The sequence below is a fragment of the Leiobunum rupestre genome, chromosome 3 (assembly GCF_980474605.1).
Source record: "Leiobunum rupestre chromosome 3, qqLeiRupe1.1.hap1, whole genome shotgun sequence".
NCBI lineage: Eukaryota > Metazoa > Arthropoda > Arachnida > Opiliones > Sclerosomatidae > Leiobunum > Leiobunum rupestre.
The window spans coordinates 54,230,377-54,251,498 of NC_143386.1; the positions used below are offsets into that span (position 1 = coordinate 54,230,377).

The 21,122-nt window shown below is 38.1% G+C and overlaps 4 protein-coding genes across 8 annotated transcripts; 2 read left to right on the plus strand and 2 right to left on the minus strand.

Annotated features, from left to right (window-relative positions):
• Positions 1-232: 232 nt before the first annotated feature.
• LOC149952631 (ATP-binding cassette sub-family C member 5-like) lies at positions 233-13,252 on the minus strand. Of its 2 annotated transcripts, XM_090168655.1 has the most exons (26): positions 12,849-13,252; positions 10,045-10,186; positions 9,246-9,380; positions 6,883-7,192; positions 6,580-6,813; positions 6,326-6,499; positions 6,204-6,266; positions 5,907-6,140; positions 4,502-4,609; positions 4,296-4,428; positions 4,113-4,219; positions 3,983-4,054; positions 3,789-3,913; positions 3,646-3,718; positions 3,379-3,582; positions 3,152-3,320; positions 2,966-3,094; positions 2,709-2,902; positions 2,514-2,651; positions 2,315-2,444; positions 1,783-2,252; positions 1,278-1,717; positions 1,131-1,209; positions 960-1,073; positions 736-900; positions 233-678 (listed from the first exon to the last, which is right to left on the minus strand). In XM_090168655.1, the coding sequence occupies exons 2-26, from the start codon at positions 10,158-10,160 to the stop codon at positions 595-597; spliced, it is 4,200 nt and encodes a 1,399-aa protein (XP_090024781.1). In that variant the 5' UTR covers positions 10,161-10,186; positions 12,849-13,252; the 3' UTR covers positions 233-594. The 2 variants fall into 2 exon arrangements, with proteins under 2 accessions (XP_090024781.1, XP_090024782.1); XM_090168656.1 differs by lacking the exons at positions 6,883-7,192; positions 9,246-9,380; positions 10,045-10,186; positions 12,849-13,252 and having other exon boundaries at positions 6,585-6,651.
• Positions 13,039-16,971, plus strand: mei-W68 (meiotic W68). 4 transcript variants are annotated; one of them, XR_016479896.1, is made up of 16 exons: positions 13,041-13,460; positions 13,559-13,621; positions 13,701-13,827; positions 13,927-14,030; positions 14,093-14,212; positions 14,277-14,359; positions 14,430-14,496; positions 14,557-14,665; positions 14,724-14,807; positions 14,889-14,925; positions 15,938-16,047; positions 16,114-16,213; positions 16,279-16,316; positions 16,387-16,459; positions 16,529-16,640; positions 16,701-16,835. XR_016479896.1 is itself a non-coding variant. In XM_090168659.1 (16 exons), exons 4-16 carry the CDS (start codon positions 13,933-13,935, stop codon positions 16,818-16,820), a joined length of 1,155 nt encoding a protein of 384 aa, XP_090024785.1. In that variant the 5' UTR covers positions 13,063-13,460; positions 13,559-13,621; positions 13,701-13,827; positions 13,900-13,932; the 3' UTR covers positions 16,821-16,971. The 4 variants fall into 4 exon arrangements, 3 of the variants coding, with proteins under 3 accessions (XP_090024786.1, XP_090024785.1, XP_090024784.1); XM_090168659.1 differs by having other exon boundaries at positions 13,063-13,460; positions 13,900-14,030; positions 16,387-16,463; positions 16,701-16,971; XM_090168658.1 differs by having other exon boundaries at positions 13,064-13,460; positions 16,387-16,463; positions 16,701-16,971.
• Positions 16,911-17,859, minus strand: LOC149952633 (BOS complex subunit TMEM147). Its single transcript, XM_090168661.1, has 2 exons — positions 17,732-17,859; positions 16,911-17,675 (listed from the first exon to the last, which is right to left on the minus strand). The coding sequence occupies exon 2, from the start codon at positions 17,666-17,668 to the stop codon at positions 16,967-16,969; it is 702 nt and encodes a 233-aa protein (XP_090024787.1). The 5' UTR covers positions 17,669-17,675; positions 17,732-17,859; the 3' UTR covers positions 16,911-16,966.
• A 279-nt stretch (positions 17,860-18,138) lies between these two features.
• Positions 18,139-20,801, plus strand: Cog6 (conserved oligomeric Golgi complex subunit 6). The gene is made up of 10 exons (XM_090168657.1): positions 18,139-18,292; positions 18,360-18,503; positions 18,571-18,642; positions 18,710-18,768; positions 18,841-19,035; positions 19,114-19,656; positions 19,722-20,136; positions 20,195-20,356; positions 20,422-20,501; positions 20,563-20,801. The coding sequence occupies exons 1-10, from the start codon at positions 18,197-18,199 to the stop codon at positions 20,708-20,710; spliced, it is 1,914 nt and encodes a 637-aa protein (XP_090024783.1). The 5' UTR covers positions 18,139-18,196; the 3' UTR covers positions 20,711-20,801.
• Positions 20,802-21,122: the final 321 nt, after the last annotated feature.

Here is a 21,122-nt window from a genome sequence, read left to right on the forward strand (position 1 = left end):
CAAGACTAACATTGCTCTTAATATGCCGGGAATGAACGAGGAAATGGTCAAACAATTGGAAGAAGGAGCAGTCTCGGATGGGCTACTTGGTCGAATAGCCCAACCCCCAGAAATAGCTAAACCAATCGCTTTCCTCGCTTCGGATGACGCCTCTTACATCACCGGCGTTAATTTGCTAGTCGACGGAGGCAGGGCAATTCGATGAATCTAGATATTAACTAACGTGAAACAGTTGGTTTAAAAATAGGTCGTTACTTTATTAGTCAATGTATACCCTTGTCATTAAAAATTACGTATATGAATCTATTAAAATTACAAATATAGTGTTTATAAAATTAAGTTTTTTCTTTTTTTACACAATGATTTTGAGCTAAATAATAGGAAACTGACAAAAAATTAACGCAATTTTTGTCTATTTTGGGTTGGGGTGATTAGGAATAACGTGTTAAACTCGTGCATTTCTTTAAAAAAAAGGAAGCAAATATGGCTAAACAATTTTTTCCCCGAGCAACATAACATTAATATAATTAAAATTGTTTTATAACTAGAATATAACCGCCCATTATAAATAATTTCCAAACTCATTTAAGTTATTCATAAACGAGTCACTTGATTCAACTGGGCAAATTTGGATTTAGGATTCGATAGTAAAACGGCTGGGTTCTCAAATTCAACAACCTATTGTAAAAATGTGGATTAGTTTTAAGGCTTACAGTTTATACGAACTTTCGTTACCTTTCCGTAGTCAAGTACCAGCACCCTGTCGCAATTCAGGACAGTATTGAGCCTGTGTGCTATGATAAGTACCGTGCTGTCGGCGAAGACATCTTGGATGGTGTGTTGAATCACTTGGTCGGTTTCACTATCCATTGATGCGGTTGCTTCGTCTAGTATCACTATCTGCAAGAGTTTCGTTCACATTGGCGCTAATAATAATAATTATTTTTGAGTGAACTTACTTTGCTATGCCTTAACAGAGATCTGGCTAAGCACAATAACTGTCGTTCTCCGACTGAAAAGTTCTCCCCTCTGTCTTCGACAATGGCATCTAGAGCGCCTTTCATACTTACAATCTGCAAATAGTTGGGGTAATTAGGTATAATGCCGCAGTTTTGTAATGTCGAAGTTACCTTCTCTTTCATCTGGGTTTTTTCCAAGGAGTCCCACAATTCATTATCTTCGAATGTATTGAGGGGATCCATGTTTTGCCTGTCAATTTATACGTTATTCAATTAATTATCTTCGCGTTCATTTAATTAGCCCCTAGATTAAGGTACCTGACTGTGCCGCGGAACAAAATTGGATCCTGTGGAATGATGGACAAATTGGATCTGAGGTCTTCGAGACCCAACTGGCTAATGTCGATACCGTCAATGTGAATTGTTCCCGAAGAAAGTTCGACCAGCCTGAAAAGGGCAGTGCCGATGGAGGACTTTCCAGCCCCGGTTCGACCCACGATCCCGATTTTTTCATGGGGGCTGATATCGAAGGTGATCCCTTTGAGGGCCAATGGAAGACCCGGTCTGTACCTCATGTGTACTTCTCGGAAGCTAATTCTACCCCTGGTGGGCCAGTCGGAGGCTGGTTTATTCTGTTCCACAACCGAAGAAGCTTCCGTTTCCAAATTAGTAGTGTAATTGTGGATTCTTTCCACCGAGGTGAACCTACTCTCTACGTCGCATCCGGTTCTGACCAGGTATTGAAAGATACCGCTTAGCTAAAGCGAAAATATATATATATTAGACATCAACCAACACATTTTATGCAAAATCGGCGTTTTACCTGCATGGCGAGAACGATGCTGAGACCACTATAGGCGGGACCCACTTGTTCCTTGAGGAATACCACGAGGAAGCAGACCAAGAGTGTAATGACTAGACACACAAAGTCCATCCGAACTCCGAGCCAACGTAGGGACGAGTAGTAAAGGTAGAGAGGGGACGAATGCTTGTCGACCAGTTGAGAGAATCGGTCGACGAAATCTTCTTGCCTGTGATAGGCTTGAATGGTGGCCAGTCCTTGAACGGACGCGGAGATGTGACTGTACATGGGAGCCCTTGATACGTTCTCCAGCCTCTTGAGATCTCTGAGGGCGACGCGGAACACGCGGTGCAGGAAAAAGAACACGAATATAAGGATGACGATGGCGATGTAGAACCAATGAAAAACGTAGGCCACCAGTATCAGACTGAAGATGATGGCCACAAAGTGTTGCAGAAAAGCGTCCATTAGGACTGGCAGTAGGACGTCGACTGGAAAGATGGTCTCAAATTATTACTCAAATTACCTTCGCTTTTCGCCAAACAAGCCTTACTTTCGTCCAGGTCCCTGGTGAAGATATTTAGGATTCGTCCCATCGGAACGGTCTCGAAAAATCGCATGGGACAATGCAGTACTCTTTCTAGTAGTTTATCGTGAAATGTACTCGAAGCTCGGAACGTGGTCTATTTAGAATAAATGGTTTCGACGTTAGCTTTTTCTCGAATAGCGGAGTTTATAGTTGGATAATTTACTTTGACGTATAGGAATCCCAGTATAAAGCTAATTAGTAACATGGCGAAGGCCGTCATCCCATAGACAGTTTCGTATATCTTGATTTCCGGATTATCTAAAATACTCGTCTGTATCTTGAGATCCGTATATTCGTTTACCTACGAAATGGACAATGTCGGTGTCGGTTTCACTTCAGGCTGTTGGAAATTAATTACCTTAACTTCCCCGCTTCCCTGGTTCAACCAGTAACTGAGCCACCAATTTGAAAAAGCCACGCCGAAGCCGTGAGCTACGAACCAGAACAAAACCAACAAGCAGACGATATATCCACCACCCGCTATGATGTAGGCGTGGTAAGTGTCACCGTTGATATTACCAACAGCCGTTGCCTCGTCGCTCATAATACCAGCTGAAAATGATGACGCTAATGCTTAGCCAGACCTCTGACGGATTGAATATTTCATTCACTTACTGGCTGCGAGTCCATCATCTACGCTATCAGACATTGAATTGGCCAAACTGGTCAAGCTTTTCGGAGTACTCGGACTTCGACTTCTGCCTCTGAAAAACTCGCCTCGAAGACTTTCGGGCGTTCCCGGATCTGTTACGAGTTAAATTATTAACTTTAAACTTAAATTAGAGTTCGGGAGGATGGTACCTTGAGATTCTCCCCTGGAACTAGTCATGGACGTGTTGAGAAGGTCATCGTTGACGCCGGAAATGAAGTGGGCGTATTCATTGTCGTCTTTCATCAGGGTTTCGTGGCTTCCCTCTTCGGCAATCTGTCCGTCACTCATGTAAAGCACTTTGTCGCATTCTTGCAAGTACTACGAAGGATACGTCATTCGGTTACAGAGAAAAGTCTTTGAACAACGGAGGATTTACTTGTATCTGATTGGTAACCAACAACACGCTCTTGCCCCTCAGCGCCCCCTTGATGCAATGTTGGAAAATGTGTTTGCCCACTTGGTAGTCCACCGCCGAAAAGGGGTCGTCCAATAAGTACAAGTCCTTGTTGGCGTACAGAGCCCTGGCCAAACTCAACCTTTGCTTTTGACCACCGCTTAACGTGATACCGGCTTCGCCAATCTATTTCGAGTTTAGTTGTTTAGCTTAAACACGATTAATTTCTAAAGTGTAATTGAGGCTTACTTCTGTCTGATCTCCGTGTGGCAAAGAAGCGATGTCTTCAGTTAAGCTACAACAATACACCGCTTCGTAGTACCTGTAGATTATATTTATATTATTAAGGGTCGTGTTCGTATTGAAGGTTTTAGTTTGAATATTTCAATTACCTTTTGGAATTAAACTGATGTCCAAATAGAATGTTATCTTTGAGGGTGACGTTCAATATCCAGGATTGCTGGGCCACATAAGCCACGGAGTTTTTCAACGATACTTGACCAGTGACTAATTGCATCTTAATAAATACATAATCGTATTTAATCAACGGTAAGAAAGTTGAGTTGGGTAGTATGATCGTATTTACCTGCCCAAGTAAGGCCGCAATCAGGGACGATTTTCCACTAGCAACGGGCCCGGAAACCCCAAAGACTTGACCCTAGACGGTACTAAATGTATAGATAATTTAATACTCGTTTAATTTTAATGACACTTACGACTGGTAAGGATATATTCACATTCAACAGAGCCGGTTGGGGTGAAAGAGGTATCACCAAAGCGGTATGATCCTCCGTCTCGATATCGGCGGTAACGATCTTATTGGCTGCGATATAACCACATAGTTAGCCACGCCTTAGTTTAGTAGTAAAACTCCAAACAATGGTAGAAAAGCAACTAACCAGTTAAAATTTCTTCCTCGTCGCTATTTTCGATTACGGGCCAACTGAGCGTGGCCTTGCTGACATAGACGGCGATGTCCGGGCGAGACGGGATTGTAGCGTAACTGAACTTTTCGTCCAATTTCAAAAAGACCTATTTATTTGAAAAGTTTATTCATTATTTCACGCGCATTTTCGCTTTCAAAAGCCTGAAGATTGTTTGGTACCTCGACGCGCATGAGCGCCACGAACCCGTTGACCAAGTCTCGGACGCACAATGGAAGCGTCTTCAGGCCGTGAGCTGTGATCGTGTTCAGCATCAAGATTGTAAATGCCTGTTAACAATTCGGTGCACATGGAAAGAAAATGTTGATAAAGCATTGGTTCTATTCAACGAGAATTAGTAGACTGTGTAGAACCAGAAGTTTATGACATCTCTTTAATTCTCTTATGAGAAAAACATTCATTTAGACCATTAAAATGAAATATGTACCATCTTTACAATGGGAGCAAATTTCCTATCATACAGGGTTGCCACCCGTCAGGGAAATGTCAAGGAATTTAAAAATGGGCGTAAAAAGTCAGGGAAAGGTCAGGAAATTTTAAGAATTTGTAAAACGTCAGGGAATTCAATTTTCGTTTGACACTTTTTGAAGGTAATTTTACTCTAGATCTATGACAAATTCTATGATTATCATTTATTTCCTTGAAAGTTTGGCTTATTTTTTTGAACATAGCAATAACCTTTTTACTGAAATACAAGTCCATTTAAATTTATTAACTTCTAATAAAAGTAAAATATAAAATTAAAATTTAAACCTTAAAAAAGTCAGGGAAAATCCCTTTAAATGGTCAGGGAATTTGAATCTGAAAATTTTGTAGCAACCCTGTCATATGTGTACACCGCGACACTCTTGAAAAGCTACCGCCTGTATTAATCCGCTTAATGCTACAAGATGTTAAACTTACACTACATAGAGATAATTACTTATATAAAAACTATATTTTCCCGATCTAATTGTTTTAGGAAGTTTACTAAATAAAATATTTTGAAAATCAGATTAAGGAATCTGAGATGGTACATGTTTCAAGCCAGTGACATTATGTGGTTTCTTTCGGCCTGTTCCGGTATTTCGGAGTAGGGTTAGAAGAGTGGTGGCAAATAGTTTGAGTCGGAGTAAAAACATTTTTTCAAAATGGCTGCCTGTAGCCTTTTTAGCAGATAAATTCTGGTTATAGCAGACGACAAAATCCGATTTTCTCCCTTACACCTCCTTTTCAGAAAGAGTAAAAAGAGTAGCCCTAATACTCCGGAAAAAGCGAATAGTTTATGAGGCAGAGTAATTATCATCCCCGGAACAGGCGAATAAAACGTTTTAGGGTAAAAAGAGTACACTTTTGGTCCGAGAACAGGCAAGAAGAAACCACCTATTATCCGATTTACTCCTTTACACCTCCTTTTCAGAAGGAGTAAAAAGAGTAGCCCTAATACTCCGGAACAAGCGAATAGTTTCTGGGCCGGAGTAATTATCATCCCCGGAACTGGCGAATAAAACGTTTTAGGGTAAAAAGAAACCACCTATAAGCGAGACCATCATCTATACTTCTGGTAGAACGCAAATGGTAAATTACCTCCGAGGCGTGTAGGTTGTTCCCGTTGATGATATAGACTACCAGAGTCAGGACCGTCGCTAAGACTGGTATCAAAACGGCGGTTGAAGTACTGATGGCTTGTAAGAATTGGCACTTTTCAAGTAGGGACCTTTCCTTTTGTCGGACGTCCGATATTTTCGTCGCGAATGGTCGTTCCCACGCGAAGAATTTTATCAGTTTGATGTAAGTTAATATTTCGCCCATTAGGCTAACCTGTATGTTCGAAAATCAGCTTTAGTTAATTTAGGTAAGGTCCTGAAGATAATAGTCAATTACCCTTTCGTCCGTCGCCGCTACGGCTTTCTTGCGGTAACGCGTTGTTAGTCTAGAAATGCCGAACTGTAGAGATAAACTTTAATTAACTTCTTGTCACCAGATTGAAAAGTTAACGACCATACTTGAAAGATATACGCGCAGCAAAAGACTGCCACACCCACTAGGGAGAAAACTCCGATTAGGTACCAAGTGTACACCAGGGTAGCTACGATCAGTATGGGACCTCCAATGACCAGTGGCGCGGTGTAGACCATCAACATCACCTTATTGGTGTCATTTGAGAACAAGTTGATCAGCTAAGATAAGACAAGTATTTCGTTAAAACTTCGTGCTTTTATTCGTGAAGTCGAATCTTTAATCCTGAGGTCGAAATTACCTCACCAGCGGTCTTTCCTGAGATGGCTCGTAACCTCACTAGCTTCTGGTACAGTAGGAAGTTCAAACCGGCTTGTATACGAATGGCGGTTCGGCAATTGATGGCCCATAAGGCCACGAATGTCAAAATCCGGAGGAGCTCGCTGATGAAAAGTCCCACCGTAAATATGATCCCTTCGACGGTCTCGTCCCGGTCTGACTCGGAATACACCAGCAACATTCTCAAAAATAATGTCTGCGAGGAGGAAACGTCAATGTTATTAGAAAATAGCCATTTATTTCGCGTTATAAACGATATACTAACGGGTCCCACGAAGCCAAAGACGAGACACAGGACGTAGGCGAAGCAGGAGACGATGTACCGAGTACTGACGAAACTGTACAGGGCGTGTCTGAAGAGAGTCTTTTTGGAATTGCCGCTCTCTTTGGCGATTTTGTCCCAGATGGCGGACAATCTTGTCCCGTTGACTTTAGCACTTTCGAAGGGGGAGCAGTAGTAGATGTCCGCAGGGTTCAGGCCTTTCCGGTATGCCCTCCAGACCAGCGGGGTCAACCAGGAGAAGAGGAGGAAGGCGAAGAACCCCGACTGGTCAACGGGCATTGAACTGCCCGCTCTGTAAACGCGGCAAAAGGAATTATGTTAAGCGAACACTCTTTTTTGAGCCTTAGGACGCGTTATGAAAATAGGACATCTGGTGCTCCCTCCCACTCCTTTTCATATTCGTGTTGGAAATTAACACTTGTAAAATACGAAATGCTTCGTGACGTCGCGAGGCTTGAAATCTATTTCAGCGCCATTAGCAGTCATATTGGTCGTCGTGGGTTGTAAATACGTCATTTAAGATTGAACATTCATTCACAACACGTTATGAAACAATAGATTGGAAAGCTAAATTCAACATAAAATAGCAATCTTTACAAATAATTACTGAAAAGAATTCGAAAGAAAAATCAAAACTCTGATGAATTAAGGCTTAGTGAAGATGATTGGAATAACCTAAGATCTTATTATATAATTTTTGTTACATTTTTCAGTAACTATTTCGAGTTTTTAATATAGACGGCAATAATGACAAGAAAATGGAAAAGCTTTTTAACCAACATTACGTCGGTGTTACGCCATGAAGACTCAACACAAAAAGATTTGACCATATTAGTTATCCTCCCACTATCGCCAAATAATTAATTCCCTTTAAAAATTTATGTATTTTCACATGTATATGTAGGAAATCTATATTTTGTTCCGTAATTTAATCGTAAATTATCCTATTGTTCTCCTTTGCTTTCAAAAATAAAATCCTTGCCATAAAATTGTTCATTCCATTATCAAATTTACAACTGGATTTTGATTTTAAGGGGCAAGAATACCGTAAAAGCCTCTTTTTCGTTCAAGCTGAACGTTTCTGTTTTAACAATTACATCATTGAATTATATTTTTCTTATTAGGCTGAACCTTCCTCTAGTGCTTAAAATAATTTTGATAATTCTAATATTAATAGAGATATAAGGTCCTAACTAAAGGGTAGTTTGGGCGTTTGTCCAACTTGTTTAGCTCCGGGGGTCCGAATTAAAACGTAATAACTTAATTACTTATAAATTTAAAATTGTCAAAATTATTTTAATCACTAAACAAGAGGCTGTTCTACACTTAAATATTAATTTTATAAGTTAAAATACAAAATTAAAAGAGTTCAGCTTGAAATAGCGCGAAAGTAGACATTGGCCACTGAAGTCTTCCCCCTTAATCAAGCCCTATAAATTGGTAAGAAATTTAATATTTTTCCTATAAATGTTTTAGGTATTTCACGAATTAACTATCGTCCGTAGCCAGGCGATTACTGTTGTTAACTCCCTATTTAAATGAGCATAAGGTTTAATTTTTATCTTAGAGTTATAACGGGATGATAACGGTCTCGGGTTTATTAGCCTGATAATTCGCGGGTAGTCGTTGGATAAGTCGATGGCTTTGTGGAAGAAGATACTTCAATTTTATACTTGGGATTTAGTCATAATTAATAGATTTTTTAGTCCCTTTCAGACCAAAACGTTATTCCGAGTTAGAGTTTATAATCTAGCGTCTGCTATTGGTACATTAAAAGGAAAATGCCCATAAAAGGAAAATGCAAAACAATTTAAAATTAAAATAAAATGCAAATATTAACGTTTTATAAATTTAAACTAACTTATCAGAACCCTTTAACATACAGAAAAGTAAATAAACTAAAAAACCACTTTATGCACAATAAAAAAAAAGTTTTATTAAAACTAGTAACTTGTTTTGCTTCCCACTTCTGTTATTGTACATAGTGTTTTAATTAGTTTATTCACTTTTCGGTATTCGCATATACAAGTTTCGTAGATTTTTACCCATTTTTCAATTAAATTAAATAACCTTTTAATACGCGTAATTTCGTACCACAGAACTCCCACCAAAATCTGAAAACAAAAAAAGGGAAAATATTTCGAAATAGGGACAAAATAAATGTAAAACAAAATGCTGGTGGGGGCCCGGCGTACCATAAAATGTCCTTACGCTACTGGCTGCCAAATGCTAATAATGTCTGCTAACTACGCTACCTATATAGTTGTCGACGGCAACCAAAAGAGGGCGTAATGATAGCTTTCGGTCGTGAATAAAGCGCGTTTAAAACGTAAATACAACGTTACCCAGTTTTAACTCTAATCGGAATGAGATGTTTCAAAGATGGCTTGTACTTTCCAATTCCTTTGACGGGTTGATAGGTCATACTCTCGGTGGTGGGACTGTACACGGACTGCCAACTTCCAACGCTACTGCCATTGCTACAACAATTGCAATTTCAGTAAACTAATCCTTCGATTCTTTAGCAGTGATGCCAGATTGAGGGCAATTTCCCACATCTAGGGACATTTTGACCCCTAAAAACGTTATAAAGGGAAAAGGGAAATCTGACCAAAAATTAGCTAAATCTAGGGAAATTCAAGGGGGAAAATTATTTTATTCAAAGCTAACATAAAAATGTCACAACTTCACTAAATTGACTTATTATGAAAGAGTCAATTGATATATTCATAAGTATTTTGTCGGACTCGCTTTAGCTGGCACCCCTGCAATTTGTAAAGTCGTCTACTAAATAACTGGCCCACAGGAACGAGTCTGATCGACTTTTCCCTGCTCTATCCCTAGTACAAACTGATTTTTATGGTAGTAAAATTGTTCCTAGTTTTTATTCATAGCGAGATGAAAATAAAAGTATTATTTTCTTCAGAACATTTGTTATTTTGGTAATTGTTTTAGGCAATTATCATTGTTTTTAGTGTTTTGGAAAACTAGGGAAATTTGGGTCCAAAAAGATAAATTTCAAGGGTCGGAAAGGGAAATTCCATTTTCGCGACCTGGCATCACTGTTCTTTAATCCGTTTCGTTTCGAAATCGGAGATAATAATTTAATGGAAAAGGAATACTAGATATTAAAGTTCATTTTACCCTTCGTCTCCAATGATTTTGGTGACGTCGCTGTGAATGTCAATGGAGTCGTTGATGCTAGTTTTGTCCTTTTTGTCCGCCTCATTGTCCACCGTCAATAGGTTCGGGGAAGGCATCCTTAAGGAGGTCGGGAAGGGGGGACCTATATGTAATATTACGAAGAAATGTTTATTCTGTTCCCCCTTTCGCTTGTATTAAGTATCTATTGAATAGGGGTTCTTTCACGATATTTCTTTAGGGCTTCATTCCCTGTTAGTTTTGTAAGGCAAGTAGACTGGTTTCATCAATTTTGTTCCGGATTTTTTGGAGTGGTTGTACCATAAGTAACGCAATAACATGAAGTGAGGTGGCGGAAAGGTTAGAGCTTTGGCTTCGCAGTAAGAGGAGCCGGGTTCAATCCCAGCTTGTGGCACCTAGGAGCAACAAACAAAGTACTCCACAAAAGGAGAATGCAACCCGTCAAAAGTCGTGCTTTTTCTTGCGTATATTTTTCATTGGTTAGACGCTTTAGCGCCTGTTGCCATCGGAAGGGGAAAATTCGGAAATTTTCTTCCCCCCGCCCGTAAAACGTTCAGCGTAAAGGCTCGTCCAATGAAATTTGTACACAATACTGCGTTCTCCTAGTTTTTGTTGCTCCTAGGTGGCACTGAGTGCAAAACTCGGAACTACTCATGCGTAGAGTTTGCGAGCTCTCTCCCCACTGGTTAAAGGAGTTTTCCACCGAGTTCTTCAGTTTCCTCATTTCATAAAAATTTGTAGAAGTTAACGGTAATAGTGAGTATAGGGAGCTGTTGGCTCGCGTGTCATGAAAGGCTTGCCACCACACTCTTACGCAAATTAACCAGGCCACCTGAATTAAAGGCAATAAAAGTCGCTGGATGACTTTGACCCAAGGTGGTGCCTTGGGTATTAGCCTAGCTGATTATTATTATTATTATTTTTAGAATGCGGCGCCGTGCAGACACATTTTAGGCCCGGCGGAAAATTATCTCATAGTGGGCCCTTCTAACTGAAATTGCTGTTGAATGTGTTCTTATCGTACCGGGTCCCTGAAAAGCACGCTTGTGGGCCCTTTTCCGTAGGGCCCCGGGGATTCTGCCCCCCATGTTTACACAGCCCGGTACGTATGTCAATTAGCCAAAATGATCACCGAACTGACTTTCTGAGTTATTGCCCAATCAAGGTTTAATTCAATACAGAGTCCCCTAGTGGCTAAGTTTGCTACTACTAAGGATGCTAATGTCTTACTCTGGGCGGTTACGATTCCAAGTCGGAACTGGGCTAGAGTGCCAGTGTTGAAAAAGGTTTCTGTACGAAATTTAGGATTAAGACCACAGGAAGTCACAGTCTCATACTCATAACTTAATACCAATGTTAAATTAAAATAATCAGCTAGGCTAATACCCAAGTCATATGCAATCATCTAGTGACTTTTAAAGCCATTAATTCAGGTGGCCGGGTTACGATGCGTAGAAGGGTGGTGGCAAGCGCTTCATGGCAGGCGAGCCAACAGCTCCCTACACTCACTATTACCGTTAACCTCTACAAGTTTTATTATGTTACTTATGACTGTACTGGTATCCATAGGGAAATATTGGTCAAAAATTAGATGCTATACCATTAATTTACTGTGCCCTTTTTACATATACTAGTTAATGAATATTTTTTCTAATTATTTCCGCTGTCCTTTATATTTCCTGTATATCGCTGACATTTGTATAAATAAATTATCACATTAAATCTGGAAATATATTTCGTAATATGTTCCGTTAACGCGTTTATCTTTTAATAGTGTACTGCTTTAGCAAATTAGTGAAAGCTTTTAATATGTGACGCGAAATAATCAAACAAGTTGTGGCGCGAATTTAACTATTTAAGTATTTTCAGTTGCTTAAAGTAGTTCTGACAACTTTGAATTAAATTGTTAATTAGTTATTGAGTCATGGCATAATATCTCATAAACTAATCGACTAAACAAAATTAAGAATGAGAAGTAAAAAAAACTTAACCACAGAACCAAATTTAAAAAGTAGCAAACAATTAATGAAAGTACCGTTAGAAAAAATCAACACTTAGGGTTAATTTGCTTATCTTTTATTCAAAAATTAGTCGCAATACGAAAGATAAATAGGATACGAATTTTAACCAATACGCAGAATACGTTTCGGGTGTAAATGTTAAATAAATTGCCCATTTCGTAGCAGGCTAACAAAAACGTACATCCCCACTTTCTCACTCGCATTAGCTACCCCTTCAATCAACCAGGATCTCGGTTACAACAATAGCTTTGTTGTAGAAAGTCTAATCTTGGATATTAATCTGGTCCCCGAGAAGCGATTTCATTTCATAGCTGAAGCGTTCAGTAAAATACAAAGTGTTTTCATTGTTGCAACTTTTCGCTGCCTTCATTCTGGATTTTATCCCCCTTATAACTCGACTTTCTGGATAAAGTTTGATTTTGAAATAGAAATCACAATTTAATGACATTAACCAATTTTTAACACCGTTTTGTCGTACCTAGTTTTTGTCCTAACCAAATGCACGCGTGAGATAAATTCGATATGAAATTTAAAAAGTTATTTCAAAATAGCTATTGATACCGAGGGGCATTTTCATTGAAAAAGTATACCGGTTTTTATAATGTCATTCATTAAAATAATCGCGTAAAATAATTAACCTCGAAAGGTGATATATTTATGCGTAATATTTAAGTCTTAATTTCTATCCACCGGAACGTTTCAAACAACCTATATTCTTATAGGATTCGTACACGTCAAAAGACTAATAATGATTAGATTGCTTACTTGAAAATCTACCTTCTTCAGAGAATGAGTTGGAAATATTTGTTTTTCATATTTTCTGATGACGCGAATTTCACTCGAAGCGCGTAACGGACCCCTCCAGGTGTGGGGTACTTTCTATATGGGGGCCCTAATACAATAAACGTTGCGAGAGATAGCAACAGCGAAGGTAAACGTCACCTCTCTTACGTCACGCAGTTGTAGTATATCCTTTTAAGCTATGGTAATTAACACATTACTTTTGAAGTAACGCGCTTGGGAAGATGTCGAATGGATGTTTGTGGTAGCACTTATTGGATCTTTTATGGATAATCTTGACACTGTTATTTCTAGGAGCGGTCCGGCGAAATGAATAAACACGCCGTAGACACCCAGCCCTGCTCTTTCCAAGCCCGTATGCGTGAAATTTGTACCACGTGACACTGATTCAAGTTCTGGAAGAGCGGGAGCGACACCTACCGGAGACCGATTTTGATATTATATAATCATGTTATCGCATATATGCGAAGCCCCATATTTTCCTTCAGAAGCCCGTTTTCCCCTCCTATATCAATCTAAGAATATACTAGAGATTTATCGTACACCTGTTATAGTTACGTTGAACACCGGTACGAGGTTTGTTGTTTAAAATGGGTGAATTTTCGCTGTTTCACTTGACAGTAGGTACGATTCTGGTATTACTGTAAAACGAATCTCTGTTCTTTTTCGTGTAGAATTACTATGGCTTTTCGAAGTAGGTTTTGTATATAAATTAAGGATCCATCATCATTATTACCGTAATTATATATTGAATGAAATTAAATGAAACCTTATTTTTATGGTGAGCCGCTTTTCATAAATACTTTCTAATGATAGGCCTGTAATGTAGATGGCAGCTCACGCCTCTTAAACCTATAAAGACGCGAAATTTTCAAAATTGCGTCGAAATAGGAGGCTTGGAAGTTGGAGGCGTTGAAACACTTGAAACGCACAGTTCAAAAAGGTCTAAAATTAATTAAGTTGATTATTATTTTCAATTTAGGTTAATTTTAGTTTATTATTACGCTTTTTACAGGTTAATCATATACTTTAATTTGAACAGATTGTAATGAACGGAGCCGGTGATAACGAGTGGTTTCGTCTGGATGAATTGACCAGAGAATGCCAACCAATATACTTTCCAGAAGAAAACTTAGATAGAAACAGGTTAAAACTACACCTTATGATTTTACGTAATTGAGGTTTTAATTTGATACACTAATCGTTAGAATAAGACACGAGCTTATCGTAAAAATCGAAAGAATTATGTCCACTATGGTTGACATTACGCTAGACAACGACATTCCCCATTTCTCTTTGAAAAGAAGGAAGGAATGGCATAACATCAGGCAAGTGCGTTTTTCAGTTTCGGTAGCAAAGGCTTAATTTTAAATTTCGTTGCTTTCCGTTTAGATTCGTACGTGGTGTAGGTTTATCCCTGAAAGATGAAGCTACCACGTCGAATGTAAATTCGGTTTTAAAGAAGAAGAAATTTAGTTAGTTTAGACTTTTTTCTCCTTAATCCGCTTAACGACTTTTAAAGGAATAATTAATCGATTCTCATAGCTCTCATCGTGTTCTTGTTGGACAAAATTCACGAGTTGCTTTTACACGATGGCTACTCCACCAAACGGTATCTTTTCATTAACCCCGATTTTAGTATAATATAGCTAATTAATTTTATACTAATTAGTGACGTCTTTTACCAAAACAAGCCTCTATTCGTTGAGCAAAAGGTACTCGACGATATAATTGATGACTTGTCCTGCATGTTCAAAGTGCCGAGGAAAGAACTTAGGATTGTAAGGAATACTTAGAACAAATAAGGAACAATTATAAAATCGCGAATTATTTACACAGTTGGCGTCATCCAAGGGTTACGTGGTGGGCAATCTAGAGTTTATAGACACGGAGGATAAATACATTACCTGTCAGGGAAACTCCGTAAGTTTGCGGTATTCAAAAATATCACAACTTTCTAGAACATGTAGCATTTCGTGTGCCTTTAAAATCTTTTATTTTTAGCCGATTTCAGTGCCGACCGATGTTGACGCAATAACAAGTTAGTTGTATCAGAAGTATATAGAGTGTTGTCGTCTGAAACCCTGCGTCGTCACCATTGTAATTTGCCTATTGATAAAAAACGGTAACTGTCATGGCGGCCACTATTAACACTACAGCTGTGACGTTACAAGTTTTCAAAATCGTATCAGACGACTACACTCTATAATAAACATCTTAAACCTGTGGCTAAACGTAACAGTGGTTGGCAATTTTCATTGGTCAAAAATTCTTTAAAGGGACACACCGGCGTTCGAATTTAACCAGTTTCATGGGTTTGTTTCCAGAAGATGATTGGTCGTATCCAGTGGCGGCGCCAGGAATTTTCGCGAGGGTAGGCAAACCAAATAAATGGGCCCCCGACCCGGGACCCCCCTTTTCTCAACGAAATGCTTCAATAAAATAAAGTACTGATGTACATGACGAACAAAAAAGTTCTAACAACAGTAAAACGAGTCCAAATATAACAGAACTGGTTTTATTTACTAGGAGATACCTAAAAAATTTCTAAATACATTATCGACAATTGTTTCATTGTTATTTATAAATAATTTTATCTCTTGGGACAATTTTGAGACCCTTTCTAGATCAATTTGGGGCCCCTTATAGGGTGATTTTGGGGCCCCTCAAAAATTTTCAGGTAGGCAGTGGCCTACCTGGCCTACCCCCTAGCGCCGCCACTGGTCGTATCTGTTACCACGCGGTAAATCCGGGCCGAATTGTTTAAAACGCTAGTGTGGCCCTTTGAGTGACGTAACCTACAGCCAATGAAAAAGCTATCCAATTAGCACTTTTATTATACACAGAGCCACGTAGCGGCCAACGTGAGAAGCTCATAAATTGTTGGATTTCGTCTGCTTTGTCGACGCTTTGTGATTTATCGTTTGCTTAGCAGACTGAAATCCAGCAGTTTTTGAAGTTCTCACAATATTATAGATATTTATATATTATATACTTATATATATTTAGCATACTTTTATGATAAGAATTTCAATAAAATTTCTATTTTTAAGTTGTAGAATCGCAGGCTAGATTTATATTGGTTGTAGAAAAGGATGCTACATTCAGGAAATTATTGGACGACGATTTTCAATCTCACGTCTGCCCATGTATCATCATAACAGTAAAATAATTTAAAATTACAGGTGATTAATTCAGAAATTCTATTTACAACTGAATTGATTTAAAGGGTAAAGGTTTTCCTGATGTAAACACCAGGGAATTAGTCCGAAAACTGTGGTTGGAACTTAAAATTCCCGTTTTGGTGTTGTCCGATTGTGACCCAGATGGTAAATTTATTTCGTTGTTCTTTAAATTAACATTACAAATATTAAATTTATGAAATCTCAACTAGGAATTGAAATTTTGTTGTGTTATAAATACGGATCTCGTGTATGTTAATTTATATAGTAAATATATTCATGAATTAAATTCCTTTTACTTTAAATTAACTTTTCTTTAGGCAATGTCTTTTACCAATGAACGTTTAACTGTTCCAACCATCAAATGGGTCGGAGTCCACCCAAATGATCTTTGTAGGTCAGTTTTTGATCTTCTTACTTCCCTGAATAAAATTATTCATGCGCATATTTTTCTTAATTTAGATTTAGTATCCCCGACATAGCTACAATGCCTCTGACCCCTCGAGAGGTTAATAAATTAATTGGATTTCTGACGCGACCGTACGTCTGTGATTGTCCACAGTGGATTAATCAGGTTTTACATGGGGAAGAGTCAATTAAATTTTTTTTATGTTGAAAATATCTTTTAAAACAGATAAGGTTGATGATTGAAATGGGAAGAAAGGCGGAAATCCAGGTTTTCAATGAAATTTCAGCCACTTTCCTCAGCACAGTTTATTTACCGCATAAAATTAAATTGGCTGGCTACTTATAAACATTTTATTTGTATTTTATAATTTTATTTAACCACCAAACATGATTTCTTCTTCTTTTGCAATGGAGTGATAAATACATAAGGATGAAATTTTGTCTCGATTGGTATTTATAATTGAATTTTAAGTTAATCAGCTGGTACGATAGTTAGTACGAATTTGTTGATTGAGCCAAGCTTAGGTAAATGTGAAGGGTGATAATGCCCATGGCTGTTGTAGCGATAGCTTTGAAAATCAGTACAGTCCAAGGTCCAAGACTAAACAGTTGGTAGATCAGTTCAATTAGTAAGGGTCGGTAGCAAGCTATGGCCAAAAGTAGTAACACAATTGGTACATGAGTACGATTCAGACTATGACGGCTCCACAGCCAAACTAAGGTTGCCACCATTATGTAATGGATCAAGCTGATATTGCTATCAAATGAGATTTGCAGGTAACGAACGTCAAACTCCAGTCCTCCTGCTCCAACCCACAGTGGTATAAACCTGGTCATGACAAACTCGGCCGAAGCCCATCCCAGACCAGCCACAAGGAATTTAGTTTCTCCTTTTCCAGCGATTTTGGTCATGACAACATGCAGTCCGGCCAAATCAGCAAAGTCTACAGTGGATTTAAGAAACTCGTGGACTACATCAACACCACCAACCACAGTTGGACCCAAACTGCTATCACTGGTCGGAAAGAACGTGGCAAGTAGGAGCATTTTACACAGTTGAGTTACCATGTACATAGATCCAGCTTGAGCGCATTTCCAAAAAGAACCATACTCAGCTAAACCAGTGAATTTGTAGGTCATGAAGTATGGGACGCAGGCCAGAGCCAGGCAGTTTACAAAGTGGAACATAGACATTTTCCACCTGAAATATTGTTATATAAATAAAAGGAATAAAATATCGCCAAGTTTCTATCGCACCTCGTGTGGGATTTTCCTCGTTTAAGGTGAAAGGACGACTAATAAATACTTCTCTCAAAGCAGACGACAGGAATTTTGCTTTTCCTATTTTACCAACCAGGACAACTTCTAATATCAACTCTACTTTAACAACAGTTAAATTACACTAACCTTAACCTCTTGTCTTGCAGCGAAATTTCTCTTTTCAAGCAATTCAAAGTGGGCCCACGCTTTCCTGGTTTTTCTTTATAGTCTTTCACGTCTATAACTCTAACACTTACAAAAACAAGTGAAGAAACGATGTTTTAAAAACACCTATTCTCCTAATCCATAAATTTAACTTGTATCTGAAATCCTGTGCATATTGAAACTGCTACCTATGCGTTAAAATTTTATCAGCAAATTAGAATTGACGCATCTTAGGTGATCTGTGAAAGTAAACTTATATATTCTCGTATATATAAAATAATAATTAAATTATATAAAATGGTAGAACCATTTAAAGAATCTGCTGGTCTTCCAAATACTCATTTAAATCAAAAACTTAGTAAAATATTAGATTTGAGATTGGAATCCGATAAGGTAACTTTCAGTCTACTTTTAATAGGGAATTGTCTTTTTTAATACTAAAACATGTTTTTTTCTCCAGGATACATTGGAAGCTTTAAGATCTCTATCAACAATATTTGTAGAAAATAACATAAGAACACGTAGAAATTTACGTAGTGATATTGAAAAGAAAAATCTATCTGTAAATGAAGAATTTGTACAGGCATTTAAAGAGGTTAAAGAAGTGCGTATTACATTAAGCTTTATGACAATAATTTTTACACTTAAGTATTAAGAAATTATATAAATAGGTACTAGATAAAATGTGTCAAGATATACACGTAATGAGTAACCATTGCAAGGATATGACTGACAGGCTGCAGGTATTAAATTTGCGTTAATTGACGTGTGGTATATCATTTCTAAAAGCTCTACCAATTACATTTTTAGGAAACCAAAGCTCAAACGCATGATTTGATAAGTCAAACTACAAAACTAAAAAATGAATGGTAAAAATTTTAGAATTCTACGATGGAATTATTTCTCATGGTTTTTTTTTAATATTTACATACATTTTAAAGCCAAACAGTTCAACTGAAGCAAGATATAATATCCTCTTTTTTGAAAACATTCCAATTGAGTCCCGAAGAAATAAAATGTTTAAGAGGCAGTAGAGATGGGAAATTAGAAGAGGGGTTCTTCAACGCTTTAGCTCGTGTGAAAAAGATTCATGAAGATTGTAAAGTTTTGCTGCGAAGCAATCAACAAACCGCTGGGTAATTAATTAATAATGTTATTACATATTGCAATGGTCTAATTTGATACTATAAAAATGTAACATGTTTAAAAAACAGGTTGGAAATAATGGAATCTATGGCGTTACACCAAGAAGCGGCTTATGAGCGACTATACAGATGGACCCAGAGTGAATGCCGTTTATTGAACATGGAGAATCCTGATATAAATCCAATGCTGTGGCAAGCTATGGAAAACTTACAAGATCGGCCTGTACTATTCAAATATTCTTTGGATGAGTATGCTACTGCGAGAAGAGCCGCTGTCGTCAGGGGTTTCATTGATGCCTTAACTAGGGGAGGTCCAGGAGGCACTCCTCGACCAATAGAACTACATTCTCACGACCCATTACGTTATACGGGAGACATGCTAGCTTGGCTCCATCAAACTTCAGCTTCTGAGAAAGAAATGTTGGAGGCTTTGCTAAGAAATTGCACCAAAGAAGGACTCCAAGATGACATTAAACAAGCGTTGTCCCACATAACGGAGGGTCTATGTAGACCATTGAAAGTGAGGGTGGAACAGTTGATAGTTTCGGAACCAGGAGCCGTAATTCTGTTTCGACTTTCTAGTTTGCTTAAATTCTATCATCATACTATTAGGTACATTTCATTTTACCATTTTAGTAGACAGATTTCTTTTAACTTAATTTGTTACCCTTTGACAGTCAAGTTATGCAGATCACCTCCCAGCTTCTTGGGACGTTGGAGGAGTTGCGTTGTCTGGCTCAAAAGATGTTCTACAACAGTTTAACATGTCACTGCAACCGCCTTATTGAACAAGCAGAGCTGCCACCAGCTGGTTTGGGACCAACTGAGGCTGTAATTCAAACATTGGGCCTTATGAGAGAGGTTCTGTCATGCCAGGACGCCTGTTTGGTCTCCATGAACGACCGTCAACAAGATGTTCCTCAAATCCTTCAAGCCATGATTGAGCCTTTACTGCAACTATGCCATATGACAGCATCCAAGTTGGCTACGGCAGACATGGCAGTTTATATGGCCAATTGCATCTACCAAATGCATTCTACACTTGCCTTATTTGAATTTGTCGATCAGTGGTTGGAAATGCTTCAAGCTCAAGTAAAAAACCCACAATGTTTTGACCTTAAACATGCCTTATAAATGGGTTTTATTGAAGATGGATGCGCATTTGGATACTCTAGTTAGTGAGCAGGCGTCTCATATTGTTTCTAACTTGGCCATGGGAGCTGTTTATAAGATTCTTCAAGATTATCAACCAAAACAAGGACCTCTGTCCAACCTCCCAGGATGTGATTCGTTGGCTATTCAAGCTATTGGGGTAAGGAAAATTAGCATAGCTTCAAGTCAAGTTGTTTTTTCTATATTCAATGTTTTTTTCTAAAGAATAAGCTTGATACGTTTTTGGGATCACCTGATACATTAATTATCGCCCAAAGTCACCTTCTGCTCAGTACAACTATGAGGTATAACTATTTATTACTTAATTGAAACCAAAATTGGTCTTATATTGTAATGTAATTTCAGACAAGTGCTACGCAAGAGATCTATTGAAATTGTATGTGATTTCTATGATCAGCTCTATCGTGCTGTTCATTTGCTTTCAAACAATTATCCGGAGCCAAATTCTCTGTTACCTCGTAGTCCCGAACAAGTTAAAAGCTTGCTCGTTTAAATTAAAAATCTATTCGTATAATATATAAACTGTCACTATTCAAATAAAAGTTACATATGTGTTACCAGAAAAGTACTTCATTGTGTATTTGTAATTTTGAGATAAATGACTTTAATCTGAAATAGAACTCTTATAAAGTGTAAGAGCTTACTATACCTCCGGCTTTTAAATTTGTGATGACTTGATTCAAAAGATCTGAGTGGTTTTTCATTCGAGGTTTTGGCCAACAAGATTATTGGAGGGTCAGAGTAAAATGTAGATTCACAATCCTTCAATATGTAACATCAGGAATTCCAAACCCTTTTTGGTAATGGGATGCCAGATTATCAATCGAAAACCCTCCAAAATAAAACTGAAAAAAGCCTAAAAAACTGCCAATCCTTATTTTGAAAAGCAGTCCAAAAACTGTCGA

Coding starts and splice junctions, on each gene's coding strand:
- LOC149952631 (XM_090168655.1), bottom strand. CDS start 10,160: ATGCCTTCCCCGAACCTATTGACGGTGGACAATGAGGCGGACAAAAAG. Junction 6,814..6,882: donor TCTTTGGCTTCGTGGGACCC/GTTAGTATATCG, acceptor TCCTCCTCGCAG/ACATTATTTTTGAGAATGTT. Junction 1,718..1,782: donor GCATCGTTCTCGCCATGCAG/GTAAAACGCCGA, acceptor TTTTCGCTTTAG/CTAAGCGGTATCTTTCAATA.
- mei-W68 (XM_090168659.1), top strand. CDS start 13,933: ATGAACGGAGCCGGTGATAACGAGTGGTTTCGTCTGGATGAATTGACC. Junction 16,317..16,386: donor GTTATAAATACGGATCTCGT/GTATGTTAATTT, acceptor ACTTTTCTTTAG/GCAATGTCTTTTACCAATGA. Junction 16,464..16,528: donor CACCCAAATGATCTTTGTAG/GTCAGTTTTTGA, acceptor TTCTTAATTTAG/ATTTAGTATCCCCGACATAG.
- LOC149952633 (XM_090168661.1), bottom strand. CDS start 17,668: ATGTCTATGTTCCACTTTGTAAACTGCCTGGCTCTGGCCTGCGTCCCA.
- Cog6 (XM_090168657.1), top strand. CDS start 18,197: ATGGTAGAACCATTTAAAGAATCTGCTGGTCTTCCAAATACTCATTTA. Junction 18,643..18,709: donor ATATGACTGACAGGCTGCAG/GTATTAAATTTG, acceptor TTACATTTTTAG/GAAACCAAAGCTCAAACGCA. Junction 19,657..19,721: donor TTCTATCATCATACTATTAG/GTACATTTCATT, acceptor ACCCTTTGACAG/TCAAGTTATGCAGATCACCT.